The 17,136-nt window shown below is 43.9% G+C and overlaps 1 protein-coding gene across 1 annotated transcript in view; it reads left to right on the forward strand.

Moving 5' to 3' along the window:
- The first annotated feature begins 1,708 nt into the window (after window positions 1–1,708).
- The window catches only part of LOC8040188 (Down syndrome cell adhesion molecule-like protein Dscam2), a 292,425-nt gene continuing 276,997 nt past the window's right edge, over window positions 1,709–17,136 (forward strand). The window contains exons 1-2 of the mRNA XM_042286468.1: window positions 1,709–1,745; window positions 1,951–2,277. Of these exons, the coding sequence (XP_042142402.1) occupies window positions 1,709–1,745; window positions 1,951–2,277 (364 nt within the window). The remainder of the gene's footprint in view (window positions 1,746–1,950; window positions 2,278–17,136) is intronic.

Here is a 17,136-nt window from a genome sequence, read left to right on the forward strand (position 1 = left end):
GACACGAGGTGTCAGGGTGCGTAAAGATGTTCGCCTATGGAGGCTGTATAGGGATAGTGTTTTCCGGTGTTGGTGTCCAGACTTTGGTCGGGGTTAATATATTGTTTTCGCTTCGTATCAGTTTGTTTTGTTTCTCTAGGAGCAAACGGCGTTGAACAAGTAATCGAACAAGTGACCCGCATCGAGCATTGTTATAGTTGGGGAGATTTCCAGAACAAATCTCAGCGTTGCTGACTTGTTTGTTATACACGGGAAGCTCAAAGAATACGTCGGAATCTGATCTGGTGCCAGTGCATCGTATTTTTTTTTTAATATTTGGGCTTTACTCACATTTACACATAAAGTATAAAGGCGAGATGAAACGGGCTCACTAAGATAATATCTGTGTTTTCTGTTTCTCCAAACTCGTAATTTCTGTCTTTTGCTTTTCGATCTTGCTGTGGTGTGTTTATTAGAGGAGCACTGACATCTCGAAGGTCGTATTTTTTGTTGTTTTCTAAAATCATGCAAGCTGTAGTCATAGACACACACAGAAATACAAAAAAAAAACGATTCTCACGCGCGCGCACACGCCTTTTTTTTTTTTTATTTGTGGCGTCAAAAAAATATGAACTATAAAGACCTTGTAAGTAGAATTCCTATAATATTTAATAACAGAACTCTTGAAACATGTTTTTTTTAATGCAATCGCAAACGCACTGCGGTTTTTTGTTTTTTTTAAGTGCGGAAAATTGGAGTTTGGAGGGATGTCGCCTCTTGGCTTTTTATTCTCCCTCGGAAAACATGGTGGCGCTGGCTGCGCTCGTCACATGCAGCACTGAGGGTGATCAGTGAGTCAGGGAATCGGACGAAGTTCTCTTTTTTAGGTGCCCGACGTGCTCTCAGATTTCGTAAAAGAGATCGTCAAACGGCCAAAACAACTGGGTTTGGTGTCTGTGTACCCTTAGATCCGGTTGCGACTGTACCGAAACAGCCTTTCACGCAGAACCGGCGCCACGTGGCTCCTCACGCCACTCACAAAAGTCTATTCGCGCAATTTCTTCAACCTCACATCGTTTCAAAGATTTGGAGATGGTTGATGGAGCCCTAAAAGAACTTCAAACTCGAAATTGAAGCGTCGTCTGCTCGCAGCGATAGGGGGAATTCACAGAGAAGCGCGGTTAATTGCGGGACGCGGGCGAAGACGACATTTCGGGTCGAGGCGGTTTGGAGGTGTGAGAAAAACTCAAGGTGCAGGACGGCTCAATCTATGACTTCACTGCACAGGCGCGGATAGCGCGGAAACTTTAAAATTGAGTTGGGGAAATTGTTTTTTACTTTACAAATACTGAGTCTCCTATTGTCTGGAATTTTGAGGGTAATGTCCAGGCACCGTTTTCAATCGTTTTGGATAAAAAAACAAAAAACAAAAAACACATATATAATGTTCATCTGTCTGTGCCCCTTTAAAGCCGATAGATGCTGATAATTCTTTAAGTGATTTAGTGTAATCGTTTTAAATTTATGACAAGCAATATTCACTTCTTAATAGCTGAACGTATTCGACAAACCGGACGAGTATTGGAAAGAAGAGATCGGTCAAGCTAGAAGCGATATTTTTTGGGCTGCGGAGACAACAAATACGCATTAATTTTTTTCTACATTTTAATAAATTAGTGGTCGTTAACCTTCGGACGACCAGAATTCAGCCAATCGATCAAAGCGCGAAATGTCTGTCGCCGGAGAGATTTCAAAGTTGTGCGTCTGTAGATTGCAACAGTTGGCTGTCTCGTGTACTTTGCGGAAAAGTTGACGCTCCAAATTTCTCAGAGTGTATGTAGTGAAGGAGAGCATTTTCTGAGCGTCTCCTCCTCGGAAGGCGTTTCACAGCCCGGTAGGCAAAGCTAACAGCGTGCACAAGGGGCTCATGGGAATAGTCTCTAAGACGCGCCGCCCTTTCTTCTTTCACAGCGCGGCCTACGAGGTCCTCGGAACAGCAGGGACCGCGGTTCGAGCGCGAGCCTCCGGGCCTCGTCGAGTTCACCAACAGCAAGGAGGCCAGCGTGCCGTGCCAGGCGAGCGGTCGTCCCGCGCCCGCTGTGCGCTGGATCAAACTCCCGGACGCCGTGACGGCAGCCGAGGTACCGGGGCTGCGTTACGTGCGCCCGGACGGCACGCTCGTCTTCCCCAAGTTCGCGCCCAAGGACCTGCGGCAGGACGTGCACTCGGCGCTGTACCGATGCGTGGCTACCAACAGCGTGGGCGCCGTCGCCAGCCGAGACGTTCGTGTCAGAGCCGGTGAGTTTTTATTCATTCCTGTAAAGGTAACAATTTACGTTGAAACAACGCGGCTGGACAGGGACGAAGCGAGAAACTGGACGAAAATGAACGCTTTTACCTATTCGTGCCCGGTCGCGCCGTTTCAATACGTATACCGAGTGGACCAGTCATTTAGTTTGTTGAAAAATTGATACGAATATACAAGTTTGAAGCATGAAATGCTTTGCTAGCGTAGTCGTGCCTGAATGCCGGCGTCAAAAAAGTGTTAAAAATAGCTGGGAAAAAGAGTTCTTCCTTACTTGCCCACCATGGCTGTGTTCTTCCGAGCGCGTCCAACGGGTAATGTCACGTGACAATCCAGATGAAACAACGCTGGACGCGGGTAGGTTTTCGACCTCCGAGGTACCAAACCGTTGCTCGAGAGTGAGGTCCAGTCAAATCCGCTATGTTCTTTGACCGGTTCCACCGGTCGAAGAACATGAATGGTCGTTTTCAAATGTTTTCCAATTAAAATATTTTAGTAGATAGTCAGCGCTCGTCCTGTGCGGTTCTTCTTCCACCTCGCCTGTTTTTCGCGCTGCTTCCTACTGTGAGTTATCGCCATACTTAGGTGATCTCAAAAACCTCGTCAGGGCCCATATAAGACTATGACTGATGCGTGATTATATGAAGAAGCATAGGTTTTCGGGCAAAATACTTCTCGCTTAGTTTGTAGCAGCGCAGCAACAAGCGACAGGATCTTACTGGCACGAAACCCACTCAAATTTTTATTTACGAGGGAAGATACTACTACAGATAATGGTTAAAAATTCACTAACCAATAAAAAGAGCGGTGGTGTTTTAATGAGACAGTTCGCTCCTGGTTTAACATAAATAGTTACTCAACTTGAGTCGATTTTTACTATCTTTCACTTCCGTCAGTACAGCAGCCAAAAGGACGCTTGCAAACTAAGAGTTTCAATTGCGCGTGGGAAAAAGGGGGGGTGGACAAAAATGGACTTCGAGGCAGAAATATTGAGTCTATAATTTAACTCGTTTAGAATAATGTTTCTGCAAGAAAATTAAGATGTCTATAACGAACATTGGTTTTGGCTTGTAAAGATTTCTTCGTGGCTTTCTAGCGTCCAGCATTGCATGAAAACTACGGAAAGCTGTCGTACTTTATGTAGACGCTTCGTGGGAACAAGCCTTAAAAATAAAGAGATGGCTGTTGCTTCGCTACTTCGTAATGTCGTCCTGGCATCATTGCCACCATCAAACCGTCAAGCGTAATATGGGGGACGAAGAAGATGACGGCAGCGGAGAAAGCGACAGTTCAGAGACGCGGCCTTGGTGTTCAAACAAGCTCGATCAAAAACGGCATCATTTCTTGTTTTTTTTTTTTCTCAGAGGAAAAAAAAATGTTTTCCGATGCTGACCTCGCCACTCGAACGCCTCGCTGACTGTCCTGAAAAGAATTTCGACGGCGTACAAGTGCACATAAAAAAGAAAAAAAAGAAAGAGAAAAAGTAAAGAAAAGCGTTGTCTGCTGCCGCGGCGAACGACGCCCCGCTCCTCGAATCCCCGGTGTACTATGGATGTCGTCGGTTTGGAAGCAGCACCTTTTGAAAAAAGTTTCACGCCGCCTGCTCCATTTCGCTTCTTTGACTCGCGAAATTGATTCGTACATTTCACTCCGAGTATTTTTTTACTTCTTTCTTTTGAAGCAGGAATGACTGGAAACCTTGCTGGAAAGCAATAGCCTATACATATAAGCGGCGATGGTGCTATTCTCTGGACTCAAGCGCAACTAATGGAGGTACTTTCCCTGGGTGTATTTTGCGTACTTTTATGGTTTGCATTGATAGATATACGGATTTAGATTTTTACGTGATTCGTGGAGGCTTTTCTCAACAATGGCTTCATCGTGATTTCGTATAAAACGACAGAAATGAATGCAATCCGCAATGGGAATAGCCGGGAACTAGAGCAATCTTTTCTTTTTTTACTTCCCTCACAGTATGCAGTTATGTTAACTGCGCACTCAGATTCATTACGTATCTGACAAACGTGAAGGTATAAAATTATTGTCCTAACAATATTTATGCGAACATATATTGTTCAAGTATGGGCTCATGATGGCTACTCCGGACAGTTGTTTTTGGGCTCCTGAATTACGAGCATATTCCGTATATTGCGTACGACTTTTCGTATATCTGTTTTCTAAATACTGTTTTGTTGATTTTTCGTAAACTTGTATTTACGGCTGTACTACTTGAGCGTGTTGGTACTTTTTAAAGATAAGAAAATAGGGCACAAATAACAAAGACAAGGAAGGTCCATGCATAGACGGTTGAAGCGCTCGTGTTTGTTCAGTTTACACCTTCTTCGTCTTGCTATTTGCGCATTGCTTTCAGTTGTGTCATGCATGAACTAACTCGCCTGCATCGCTACTTTAAATTACAGGGTTGTTGTCTTGTTTAAAAGTTCTTATTTTGTTATGTCAATGCTGCTCTTGCGTTACAGTATCAGCAGCGGCTGCTAAATGTGTGGTAGTAGGGTGACCTGTCCTCCGTCGGCCTTGACGTAGAAGTGGAGCTGTCGCCACAGTAGATGCACCTATCCGGCCTCCCCCCCCTTCGCTGCGTTCCGTGGCAAAATCCACACCTCGTAGCTGGAAGGCCGCTGGTCCTGCGGTATTTCTCCAAGAGCCCCTTGTCGGGCTTAGAGGTACATTGGACACTCCCGTGCTAGGAGTTTTGTGGTTGCAGGCTCGGCACAGTCTCGCCACATTCCCCCGTTCGGGTCTTTCCGAAGACCCTTTGACTCAACGACGGCGCCAGGGTGGTGTTCGTGGCAATGCGTCTGATTGTGACTTGAGCTGTGCAGTTCGGGCCCGGGGGCATCACTGGGACCTCTTCGTTGTGTCGTTCTTCGGCGGCGGCGTTTTGTCTTACTTTGAGGAGGATGGCTTTCTGCTTCTTTTTAGGATGGCCGCCCTTTCTCCGGTGTCTGTGATGACGTCCGAAGATCTGGGTTCGCTCGGTCTTCGGGTGTATCCGGGGTCTCAGGGCTTTCTTGTGTGCGCGTTTGCGTCCGACACGGTTGTTCTTCCCATGGCTATTCGTGCCTCGCTGTGAGCTGCGCGTTTGCGTCCGACACGGTTGTTCTTACCATGGCTATTCGTGCCTCGCTGTGAGCCCACTCGTTTGCCAAAATGCCCGCCCGAGTGTGCTGGGACCCAGTCTGTTGGTATTAATGTGTTTCTTTCGTGAGTCTTGAATTTGACGCACCTGTTTTGAACGGAGACGTGATTGCAATTCTACGTTAAGATTACGCCTCCGGTGAATTCGCGTAAATTGTAATGGGATTGACATCAGACTCGATGGAGTGACGTTCTTCTGCATGGAAGGCCGATCGTGGAATGGCCTCCAGTTTGGCACCCTTGACGCCTATCCCCGGGAACAGGGAATACGCATCGACCTCGCGGGTGGTGTTGTCTACCCAGGCGGTCGCCGCTCGTGGAAGTTGTTCCACTCCGTTTGGTGGTAACTGTTCTGGTGCCACGTCGTTGTAGATAGAGGTGTGCTTTACTTCGTCTCTATTACTGACAATCTCTTCATGCTCCCTGGCAAATCGGCACATCCTCTCGGTATCACAGTGGCGGATCCAAGGGGGGGGGGGGGGGGGCGACAAGGGCGGCCGCCCCCCATCCCCCAAACGAAGTCGACCCCCCCCCCCCCTCCCCCCTTCACGGAAGGCAATTTGACATGGGTGGACCCGCCGGTGTACAAAAAAGAATGAAAGAATAGTATCCTTACACATTTTCCGCCCCCCCCCCCCTCAAAAAAAAAAGTGAGTTCTGGATTCGTCCCTGCGGTATCATCGAGGCCCATGTGACTTGGAAGGGGTAAATTGCCAATTAGGGTGACCTGCGGTTCCCATGGTGATCAGTGCACCTCCGAAATAGGTGGTGCAGGGTTGGGGAGTTATCCCAGGTCTTCCAGGATATTGTGCCCAGCGCGTGTGCTCAGCAATCTGGTTCTCCGCACCGATAAGATTTGCTCAGCCACGTCTTGGAGCTCGTTGAGCCCTCCTCGCGCGTAGAGATTTATTGTCCATGTGTACTGGGGGAGGCCTGTAATGATATGTATTGTTTCGCGGTTAACTTCCTCCAGCTCTTCCCGTTGTTCGGCCATGACGTGATGGTAGTTATAGAAGTAGAAATGTTTTGACGAGAAGAGGGCTTGGTCGAGCTGCTGAGTTTCTTTCTCGCCGGTTCCCCATCTTCTGTTGGACACTCTCCGGATGGGGCGAAGTACCTGTCGATACTCCCTCTTCGCGTGGGACATCTACGTGCCGGCCTTGCCGTCTTGGCCAGCCAAGAGGCTCAGGATTCAGCCCACCGGGCTTTGCTTGATAGTGTGCCCGGCAAGGTTCAGGTTGTTGAGGCGTCTGGTCTTCTCGGCGTTTACCTGCGGGCCGGAAAGGACGACGACGAATTCTGTTTTCTGTGGAGAGGCGGCCATTTCTATCTCTTCCAGCAAATTGTGTACCTCGTCGAGGTCTCGCTAAAGCGTGTATTCTTGCTCTTCCGAGGAGCCCGCCACGGACCAGAGGTTGATGTCGACCGCATATATCGCGAAACGAAGGTGCAGAATTTAGGCTATGCACAGGGGCGCGCGCGCTATCCAAAATTTCGCTGCTATAACGCAGCGAAAATACTGTAGGCAACAGCGGCCAAAGCGCTGCATTTGACTGACCGAGTTGCACAAACCACAGCACATTCAACAAGCAGCTCCGATTGCCAGCTCAGAAGGCGCGAAAAATCACAGGCTGCACAAGATATGGAATACACAGAAAGAATAAAACACATGAAGGACGAGCACAGACGCACACAGTGCGTCTGTGTTCGTCCTTCATGTGTTTTATTCTTTCTGTGTATTCTGTAGTTTCCAACGCGCTCTCCTACGTGTACTGCACAAGATATGATTCAGCTTTACGTAATGTCTAATTATACGGACTCGACCGCTGACAGGCTCACTATGAGGAGCTGGGGACAACATTTTTAATACCGACTTAATACCGAAAGGGAGTGGCGATGTGGGAAAGTTGATCCACGACTGAAGAAAAGGATGTCGCGGATGGAAAATGCTGTGCCAGCGTAAAAGTAAAATTAAAGGTTTAATCGGGGAACAGTGCCAGAAACAAAAGAAAGAAGGAGCCTCGAAACAGCAGCAACGAACGTCGCGGCGTCGGCGTGACAGCTGGATGGAGCGAGAGTAAGTCGGAAAGGCGACGGTCAGCTCCTTGTCTATTACAGTCGGTTTCTCGGATATTGGACCTAGAATATTTGAGATCGAGTTAGAACGAGACTGACTCGGCAAGCCCATTCTGGCCTTCTTACCTCTTACAATCGGGGTGAGAGTAAACACGAATACTTTAGAAGTACGGAGAAGCGTTACTTCTCTGTCATTCACACAACAATATTAACCGAGGTGCGATCCATAGGGTTTGCCTTCTAGGCTTTAACGTTTTTTATTCAGTGATGGCATTGAATGATGTTACATTTCAATGCAATTTTAGAGTCTCCTCTTTGACAGGAGCTAATAAATTTTCAATAAAGTCCCCGCCGTCGGTGATGCCTTTCCGCTACCTTTGCACTACTTTCCGAATGCCGTCGTAGATTATTGAGGGCAGTTGTGGGTGAGACCAACGCCGAGCAGGATGAGCTGCAGTTCCCAGATGTTTTGCCTTATTCACAGTACAGCCCGAACCTCGCGCCAAAAATATTTTAACTGCTTTCTAAAGAAAAAAAAAAAAGAAACAAAAAACATTGGAAGTTGCATGGTTAGCGTCCGATGACTAAGTTAGGAATGTAGTGCTCCGTTGGTGTTGTCAACAGCCGACCTCAATCATCTGCGACGGCTAGCGGAAAGTAGTGCACTAGTAGAGGAAGTACCTCGCCGCCGGTGGGGATTGTATTGAAAAGTTTTGTGCTACTGGGGAAGAGGAGATTCCAAACTTTCATTCAACTGCGAAGCCTTTCAATTCCATCGCCGAATAAAAGAAAAGTTACAGCCTAGGAGGCAAAACTTATTGATTACCCCTCGTATATCGCGTGCAAAACACAAAGACCAAACTAAAAGAAATAGACGGAAAGCGCTATCTGAAAACTGAGAATTATATCAGAATATGTTTTCCTTTTTTTACTAAAAACATTAGTTGTCAGTTAGCGCTTGTCCTATATACTTCTTGTAATTTGGTCGTTGTGATTCCCGCGCTATACCGGTGATATCTTTTAATGGAAACATATGATTGTTTCCATTACTTGATTTTTTTTATATAGTAAACCATGACCTACTAGTTTTTAAACTCAACACACTCACTTAATAACTATAGTCGGTGACAGGTCATGAACGAACTGAAAGCTCCTCCCACCTCCTTCCATATTAGCAGAGGGAACAGTGGAGAGGAGGTCGCCTCCTCTTCGGCGATCGCTCTGCTAAAGTCGAAAGAGGTGGGAGGAGCTTCCACTTCCTTCATGACCTGTCACCTACTATAAGTACTGGGTTGGTTGGAATATTACCTAAGTGAACGGAACCAATGTGTTTTATTATATGGGGAGAAGTCTGAATATGGAAATGTCACTTCCGGTTTGCCCAGAAGATCTGTTCTAAGTCTTTTGCTTTTTTCTGATTTACAAAAAATGATATAGTTGACGGCCTATGACCTAACATTATACTTGTTGTTCATACGACTGTATTATTAATAAAAAAATACTGCAAAAATCCTCAACTTCGAAAAACTAATCTAATCAAAAGTTTTTTGTGGTGTGACAATTGTAGAGTGAACCCGAATGTTAAAAAATGTGTACATACAAGATTTACTAAGAAAACATTACCACATAGTAGATAATTATATAGTTAAGGTTAGTTCAATTGATCGTAAAATACTTGGGTTTGCTAGTGTCTGGTGATTTATTATGGAAGGAACATGCTGAGATGATAACTCTCAAGGCAATTCGAGTGCTTAAATTTATATGACGAAACATTTGACGGACTTGTAGAGAAAGTAAGGTAAATTTGTATTTTAAGCTTATTCGCCCTCGCATGGAGCATATATGATCGGATTGTCTGGGATCTACACAATAATTTATTAATAGACGAACTTGAAAACGTAATAAAAAAAAACAGTGCACTAGATTTGTTTTAAATTAGTAGGAATTTAGCGAAATTGTCACTAGCATAAAAGTGGACTTACATTGGGAATTACTTGGTGAACGCCGGAAGCCTTCTAGGTTGAAGATCTTGAATGACATTTATAGCAATAAAATTTTAAACGATAAAATTTTTTTTTCACGGAACCCATTTTATATATCAGGTGAGGAGGATATTCTGCCTTGCAGTACCTTCTGTTTGGTCGTCGGCCTTTAAATAAATTGTGTTGTATAGGAGGTGATGTATACATAGGACTTAATATATATACAGGAGTTGATGAATATATTACCGAATATTTCAGCGGTTGTATTCAAAATGTATTATTATATTAGGTGTAACTAACATTTTTCGTAAAGCCCACCCCCTGCAATACTGCTTATTGGCGATGCTTGTGCTTACGTCAAAAAAACAAAACAAAAACTGTTTGATGAACGTTCTTTTACAAGGTATTTCTCGAGCTTGGCGGACGTTCTAGGAGCGGATAACCGTCACTGCCTGTCAAGTAATTAACTAAAATTCGTTAAATTATTTTTTTAATTTGTGGAAATTAGCGTACATTTCAGGCAGAAACTCGTTGAGCATAACCGAAAAACACTGAATCAGACTATTTTAGAACGACTTGAAGCCCGTGGTAAACGCCGATTGCACCAAAGTCCTTTACCATGATGATTTTAGCCCGAGAGTGGGACAAGAATTAAACGTTTTCTTCTACAGTGGAAAAGAAAGCATCAGGAAGAGTCGTCGTCGTCTGTCCATGTTACTTTATCTTCCAGTGTAAAAAAAAAAAAAGTTTTACTTCTACTTGCTTCAGTTTAGGGCTAAAATCATCATGGTAAACTTCTGAGAGCGCGCCTGTGTACTGACGGTTACTTCGTTACCACTCATGCAGAAGATGCAAAGCTGGCGGTGGGAAATCAACAGCGTTTCGCCACCGCTAGCTTTGCACCTGCTGCACGAGTCGTATATCTGGTGCGCTCCCAAGTTTTTCACGTGCCTCAAGTCGTTTCTAATTTGACTGATTTAGTTGTTTTCGATTACGCTCAGCAAGTTTCTAACCGATACCACATGTTTAGTTTCACTAATTGAAGAGTAAAAATAAAAATTCTAGATTATTATTTCTACTTATCGCGAAGGTGAGCAGACTTTATAATCTCTACCTCAGCGTATAACTTACCTGCAAAAACCCTATTAGTGTATTTTTTATAAAAGCTTTCTAAGAAATTTCTTCGAATTAAAAAGCAAACAGATTTTATATTACTTTTTTTTAACTTAGCACGTTATTTTTGGAGATTTTAGGAAAACATTGATGTAAAAAATTTATAACTTAAAATTTATCTTGAAACGACGCAAATGTTACACGGACGGAGGAAAGAAGTGGAGGATATAAACGCTGTGCCACCCACGGCGACATTTGGCATTGCTGCCAAATGTCGCCGTGTACACCTTTACTAGGAAGTGTCATTGTGTTGTATAAACATAGGAACCAAAAGGATCACGAGATCCTAGAGGCTCACAGAATAAAAAAGGAGGGCCCAACCTGCGTCAGCGCTTGTATCGTCCACTTCTTTCCGCCGGCCGTGTAACATTGGCGCTGTTTCAAGATGACACCACACCAACTAGCCCATTTACCCTGTCTCGTAAACCGGAAGTTATGTCGCGTAAGATTTGAAGATTGACCATTACAACAGAACGCTAAACTGTACCTGGCCCTCTTTACCGATTACCACTTGTGTGCGTGTCAAAGAAAGCTAATCAAAAGCTCCTTTCATGGCGCCTACGTGCGCTGTAATTTTCTTCACGGCGAAGACGAACAGGTACGCCGGAAGCGACAATAGCGAGTTTTGTGGCGCGCTGTGTTCTGCTTTAGGCAACTCACCGAATCGATACTGCGATTCGAATAAAGGACTTGTCGGACACAGTCTGCGCGCGCATAATTGGCGCGATCGATTGAAACAATCACTGCATTTCCAGCGTCCGCTTTCGTGCCAGGCGCATGCATATTTCATGACGAACACGAGCCCACTCACGCCGGTATGAACATCGACAGATGCGTCGTCCAGGTCCTAGTTCAGACGGTGGATGTCTGGTGCATTGCGCATGCGTGGTACAAGGCAGGTTCATTTGCTACTGTATCCGATTTAAATTAGAACCGAAGCTTGGTTCGGTCGTTGTCTTCGCAGCAAAAATTTATGCGCTGGAGCGTCGTTTCCCCATCATGTGTCCGCTGTTTCCCATTCGTGGTCCCCTGGAGAACTTTAAGGATTGTGGAGCCTTTCAAATGAGCAGTCTTTGAATATGCCTGAGAAGTCAGCTCTATTTGCATATGGTGCGAAACGATCGTTTAGTCATAATTTACCTTTGCTAGGTACGAAAAAAAAAGAATAAAAAAAATTGTTATCAAGGAACGTAAAACAAATTACTCTGACCCGCGTTGCCACGTGATTGGAAGCCAGTGTTGTTTTCGATTTGTGGACGGCACTTTGAAATGGCGACCAATATAAAAAAAAACAAAAAACATCTTAATAGTGCACTCGACAAATGCTATTTTAATGTAAATGAGTATTCAAGGCATGTTATTTATTTTTATGTTCTACCGTTAAAATCAGGCAGAAATAATGCACTCAAGTTACGCTCGTCTATCATACTGTGAACCGGCACGCCTTTAATTTTTTATTTATTTTTTTTACATGTCAAAACAACCGTATCCCATTTTCGATTTAATGAATTAAAATTAGTATCGGGAATAAATTTTTACCTTGAGGCTGGCTTAATATTTGTGGTTTATATATAAACCGAGGAAGCTCTTTAAGCATTTAGTTGCCTGGTACAAATATTACTTGGTCTTTAGATAATAATAAGTTTTAGTAAAACTATTTCCCTGTATCAAGGGTAATGAATCGCCAAAGCGTCACTTACCCCTAATGCACTGCGGATATGCAGGAATCACAAGTTGATTCTCAAATCGCGTGAGGGGCATTTGGCTGGAATGCAATATTCCATTTAGAAGGTTCGTGCCACGAAAGAGTGTTGTATTTGGCGCACAGGTACTACAATAGACAAAAACGCAGTTGGAAAACCAAGAACTAAGATCTTGATCAGGGCTCTTCGCACTCGAAGTGCGGTTTTGGCGATCGTCTCTACCAAATGTGTGTTCATCGTGCCATTGTTCAAGTTCCTGTATTTGCGACCTTTTTTTTTGTGTGGGGGGAGAAATTGTTGAGAGATATGTTTTTTTTTTTGTTTTTTTAGCTGCATTTATTCAAAGAAATCTAGACATACATTTTCTTTTAATTTCAAATATGGTATTTTAGTTGCATGGCATTTGTCACTTTAGGTATCTTACCAACTTTAACCATCTGCATGGCTTTGAGGACTGTTGTGTAGTGGTGCGAAATAAAAGTATTTTATTTAAATTAGCCGTAATGGGGGCAGAGGCCACAGGAAAAATAAAGGATCACGTACCAAAAACGTAAGAACGTAATATTCCTACTGCGCTTAAGAAAAAAAAAAATCTACCTGGATCCCAGCGGTGAGTAACATACCACAGTAACCGACAGACGAAGAAACACGGGGCGTGACGAATCCCGGGCATCTCATTCTTTCTCCACAACCAATCAGAATGCGGCATTGTCTGATAGGAAAGTCGAAGAACCAATCATGAAGCAAGTACCGGGAACAGGATAGACCACGCCCCGAGTTTTTTAAGCTCGCAGCGACTATAATGTACACAACCGAAATGCCTAATAACTGATGAGTGCAAGTGTGTCTAATTAACTACAAACCTACACGTACGTTCGTGGCGATTACGGGCATAAAACAAAATTCAAAACACATACATTGGCCATTCCCACTAAAAAATAAATAAAAGCATCGAGACTTTATGTTTGAACTAGGGATTAATCCCCGTCAGCAGGAAGCCCTCAGGCCTGCAATAAAGGAGCCCACAAAGTCTCCTTAGTGGCGTCGTCCTCCGGTGGAGACTTCGTCAATCCAGCTGGGCTTTCGTTAGTACGCAGGAAAAACAAAAGAAAACAAAAAAAAAAACAAAAAGAAAAAAGCATGAAGGGGGAGGATTACTGGCAGGGTTTCCAAGAACTACTATTTCTCTGGCACGCCATCGGGAAGCCTCCTGATTGGCTGGTTTCTCCGAGGTCGCCCTCGGGTCGATCCCCATCTGCGACTCGAACGCGGACAATCGCCCAGCCACGCGCGCGCGCGCGCGCACTCTTTTGCAGCGAAGGTCCTCTTTTGTACTCCGCCAACTGCGTCCGCGAGCTTCGGAGAATGTCTTCGCACTCGGATGCAGATGTGCCTATTGACGTTTTAAAGCGCCTCTGGATGCCCTGTTGTAGCGGCTCATGCGTTGCGCTGTAGACGGCTACAAACTTTCAGAGTTATCTTTTTTTTTTTTGTACTACGTTGTAGCAGTTTGTGCTTACTGATCATTGATACAAAATTACGGCGGAGGAATGCGATGTGTGAATAAGTATTAAACGACACGCTAAATAAAAAATTTGCTTGCGCAAACTATATCGAGACCTCTTTTAATTTTTTTTTTCTGTTTAGAGCGGCTAAAATTGTAAACTCTATTTATTTATTTTTTTTGCAAAAGTAATTTTTGGTGAAACCTGCATAAAACCGTAATTTAATATAAAATAGTTTATTTCCAACTGTAAAATAAGAAAGGTCAGCTTATTTTAGAACACAATTGCTATACTGAAGCCGTAGAGATGTTCCGACGACAAAAGGGACTTTCCAACGGGAATGTCCAAAATAACACATTAATTCAACTTAAAAAAAAAAAAAAAAAAAACTATCGGAACATTTTAATATTTCAAAATAACAATGTACTTTCACTTGTTTCCTTTTATTTATTTATTAATACTCTTAGTCCGAGGGCCGATACAGGGTAGAGTTGGAGTTCCAAATAAAGTCACTTGCGGCCGATGTTTCCGCCGTCACAAACACACACAAACACGCACGCACACAAGTACGCACGCACGCACGCACGCACACGCACGCACGCACCCACGCACGCACGCACACACGCACACGCACACACACGCACACACTCACACACGCACACACACACTAAACTCACGAGTTCAAAGCGTGTGAAAACATCTTGAAACTGGAGTTGCACTACGTTAGTGCAAGCAGTAACGTTACAAGTTATCCATATGCAGATTCGATTTAGAGCACTATACAAATTCAGAACAGCCTAGTACACGCAAAAGCACGCGGACATAAAATGGCATGAAACAACAAAAACACTGATGTTATTCGCCTCGAGATTGAACCGTGTCGCCACCGTGCGGCCGAAATTGGAAACGCGCGAAAGCGGGGATACCGCCGTGCGCCGTCTGCTACGGGCGCACGCTCAGAAGCATGGATCTCGACGACGCAAGCCCGTTGGCGGCTCAGCTTGACTTTCCTTATTAAATGTTTTATGTATTTGTTGCCGTTTCTTTTTACTAAGGGTTGTGTTGTATCATTTCCCATGCGTATAGATTCAGCAAAGCGGTTATTATTAAGTCGGAAGCTTTCATAATCTTAGTGTGTTGGTTTGTATACAATCGCCGGTCCCGAGTATTTTTGTTATCTCGCACAAACCGTAGCTTTCATAAAGCATTGAATGTTGAGTGGGTCTGAGGTTTGATTAAAAAATTAACCCGACTTATCGCTATTCTTTAATAAACTAATCAATCAATAAATCCGTATGTTGATTTTTCGCCGGTCATATTGCGTGAAAGTCGTTAAAACTGCAAATTTTTTACTGATTTTACTATGTCATAAATGGCATATTGCATTTCCATTCTAAAGTTCACGTTGTGAGTCCTACATAAATATGAACACGGGAAGCCTTTTAAATGAAGTATTCTTAAGTTATTATTTAAACAGTATAATCACCCTGGGTGAAATGTCAAGCACACTGAAGTGGTTTACCGTGCAAGGGAGTGTCACAAAAGAAATAAAGACGTCAAAAATATATTAAAGCAGGCATTTTTTACTCCTTGTTGACTTTCTCCTGCACAAGACTCCAATTAACCGGCAAAAAAAAATTCAATTAAAGCATTACTTGAATAATCTGAAAGTTAATCGATGAACTGTCCAGTCCCGATATACGTTAGGTGAAGGCGGAGGGTGATCGGAAAGTCTCGTGAAGGTCACTAGCCCTCATCAGTAAAAGAGTATCGCTGCGGCCGATGCTGTCTGTGTCGTGGTGCGCGTCTTTTAGTGGGGTTGTAGAGTCTACTGTGTTTGAATACAAGATTATTTAGCCAGAAATTTATAGCATTAGCCTCTTGACATCCGCGGCCCTCACCAAGCAAATTGAAGCGGGTGAACCCACACTACCGAGAAAAGCTTTTAATAACAGGAACAATGCTCCATTGCGCGGTTACGCCCGTTTATTACAGTCACGGCAGATATATTAGAATAGTTTGTTTCGCTTGTTTCAGTTGTCCTGCAAACTGTGCAGTTTGCAGATCTTAACTAGACACCCTGTCCTCATCGCAGCGCGGTAGATTTGTTCAGACTCCAATAAACTTACCCACACTACGGCACAGTAAAAGGGCAGAGGAACTCAATAGCAGGTTACTTTTCAATACAGCGCTAACTTATCTTCATTCTAAATATTTATATTACTGCAAAAGCTAGAAGTTAAAAAAAGCATAGAAGCTGCGATTTCACAGCCCACAGTACCAGTATTATGTTATCTAGGATGGAATTTATTTTGTTTTTTTAATTGCACGTTGAGGAACCGATACATTCATTTTAAAAGAAACAAATATTTAACATAAATATTCCAGTTCAGCCGGAGACAGGCATCACTCGTCAATGATCCATCCTTTCCAACGTCTGCCCAGAGCAGACGACGCACCCACAGAAGTGATTATATAAATTTAGGCCGCACGCTGGCAACACGATTCGATCTTCACTGAAGCACCGAACAGTACCGCATCCCTTTCCGCAAGAATTGTTTTCCCACCGATTGTATGCGACAAAATAAACGCAAGAATCTACGCCGTCTCGCGCACGAACGTGGAGAGCCTATGGGGCGGCCGTTCTCCTATCCCCGCTTTGATGATGATGATAGAGCGACCGTAGCGCCACCTCTAGGTCGATCTCGAGGCCAATAACTGTAGCAACTCATTTTCAAAAGCACTCAACGAGTCTATTGTTACTATGTCATGGGGGAGGCAGCTCCATTCCTCTAAGGTTTTGGGGAAAAATGAATATTTGAACGTATCTATAATTGCCATTACAGGTGTTATCTGGTTTGGGTGATTGCTTTGGACAAAACGAGCTCATCGTGGTTTTATGTGTTGGTGAATGTCAAAGTTTAACAGGTTGCGTTGCATCGAATACATGAATTTTAATTTTGCTATTTTTCGGCGTGGCTCGAGATGCGGCAGATTGAGCTGTTTTAGCATGTCACTGACTGTATCCGTCACCCTATATTCTGACAGTACAAACCTCGCTGTTCGTCTCTGAATGTTTTCAACACTGTTGATTTGATAGGCTCTACGCAAGTCGCAGACTATGTTTGCATACTCTAGTATGGGGATGGGGGCACTAGTTTCACGTATGCAGTTAGTTTAGCGTCTGGTGAGGCGGCTTTTAGCTTACGTCGTAATAAGCATAGCCTTCTTTTTGCTCAAATATATATTCTATT

Source organism: Ixodes scapularis, unplaced genomic scaffold, assembly GCF_016920785.2.
Source record: "Ixodes scapularis isolate PalLabHiFi unplaced genomic scaffold, ASM1692078v2 PGA_scaffold7__128_contigs__length_106722199, whole genome shotgun sequence".
Lineage (NCBI taxonomy): Eukaryota > Metazoa > Arthropoda > Arachnida > Ixodida > Ixodidae > Ixodes > Ixodes scapularis.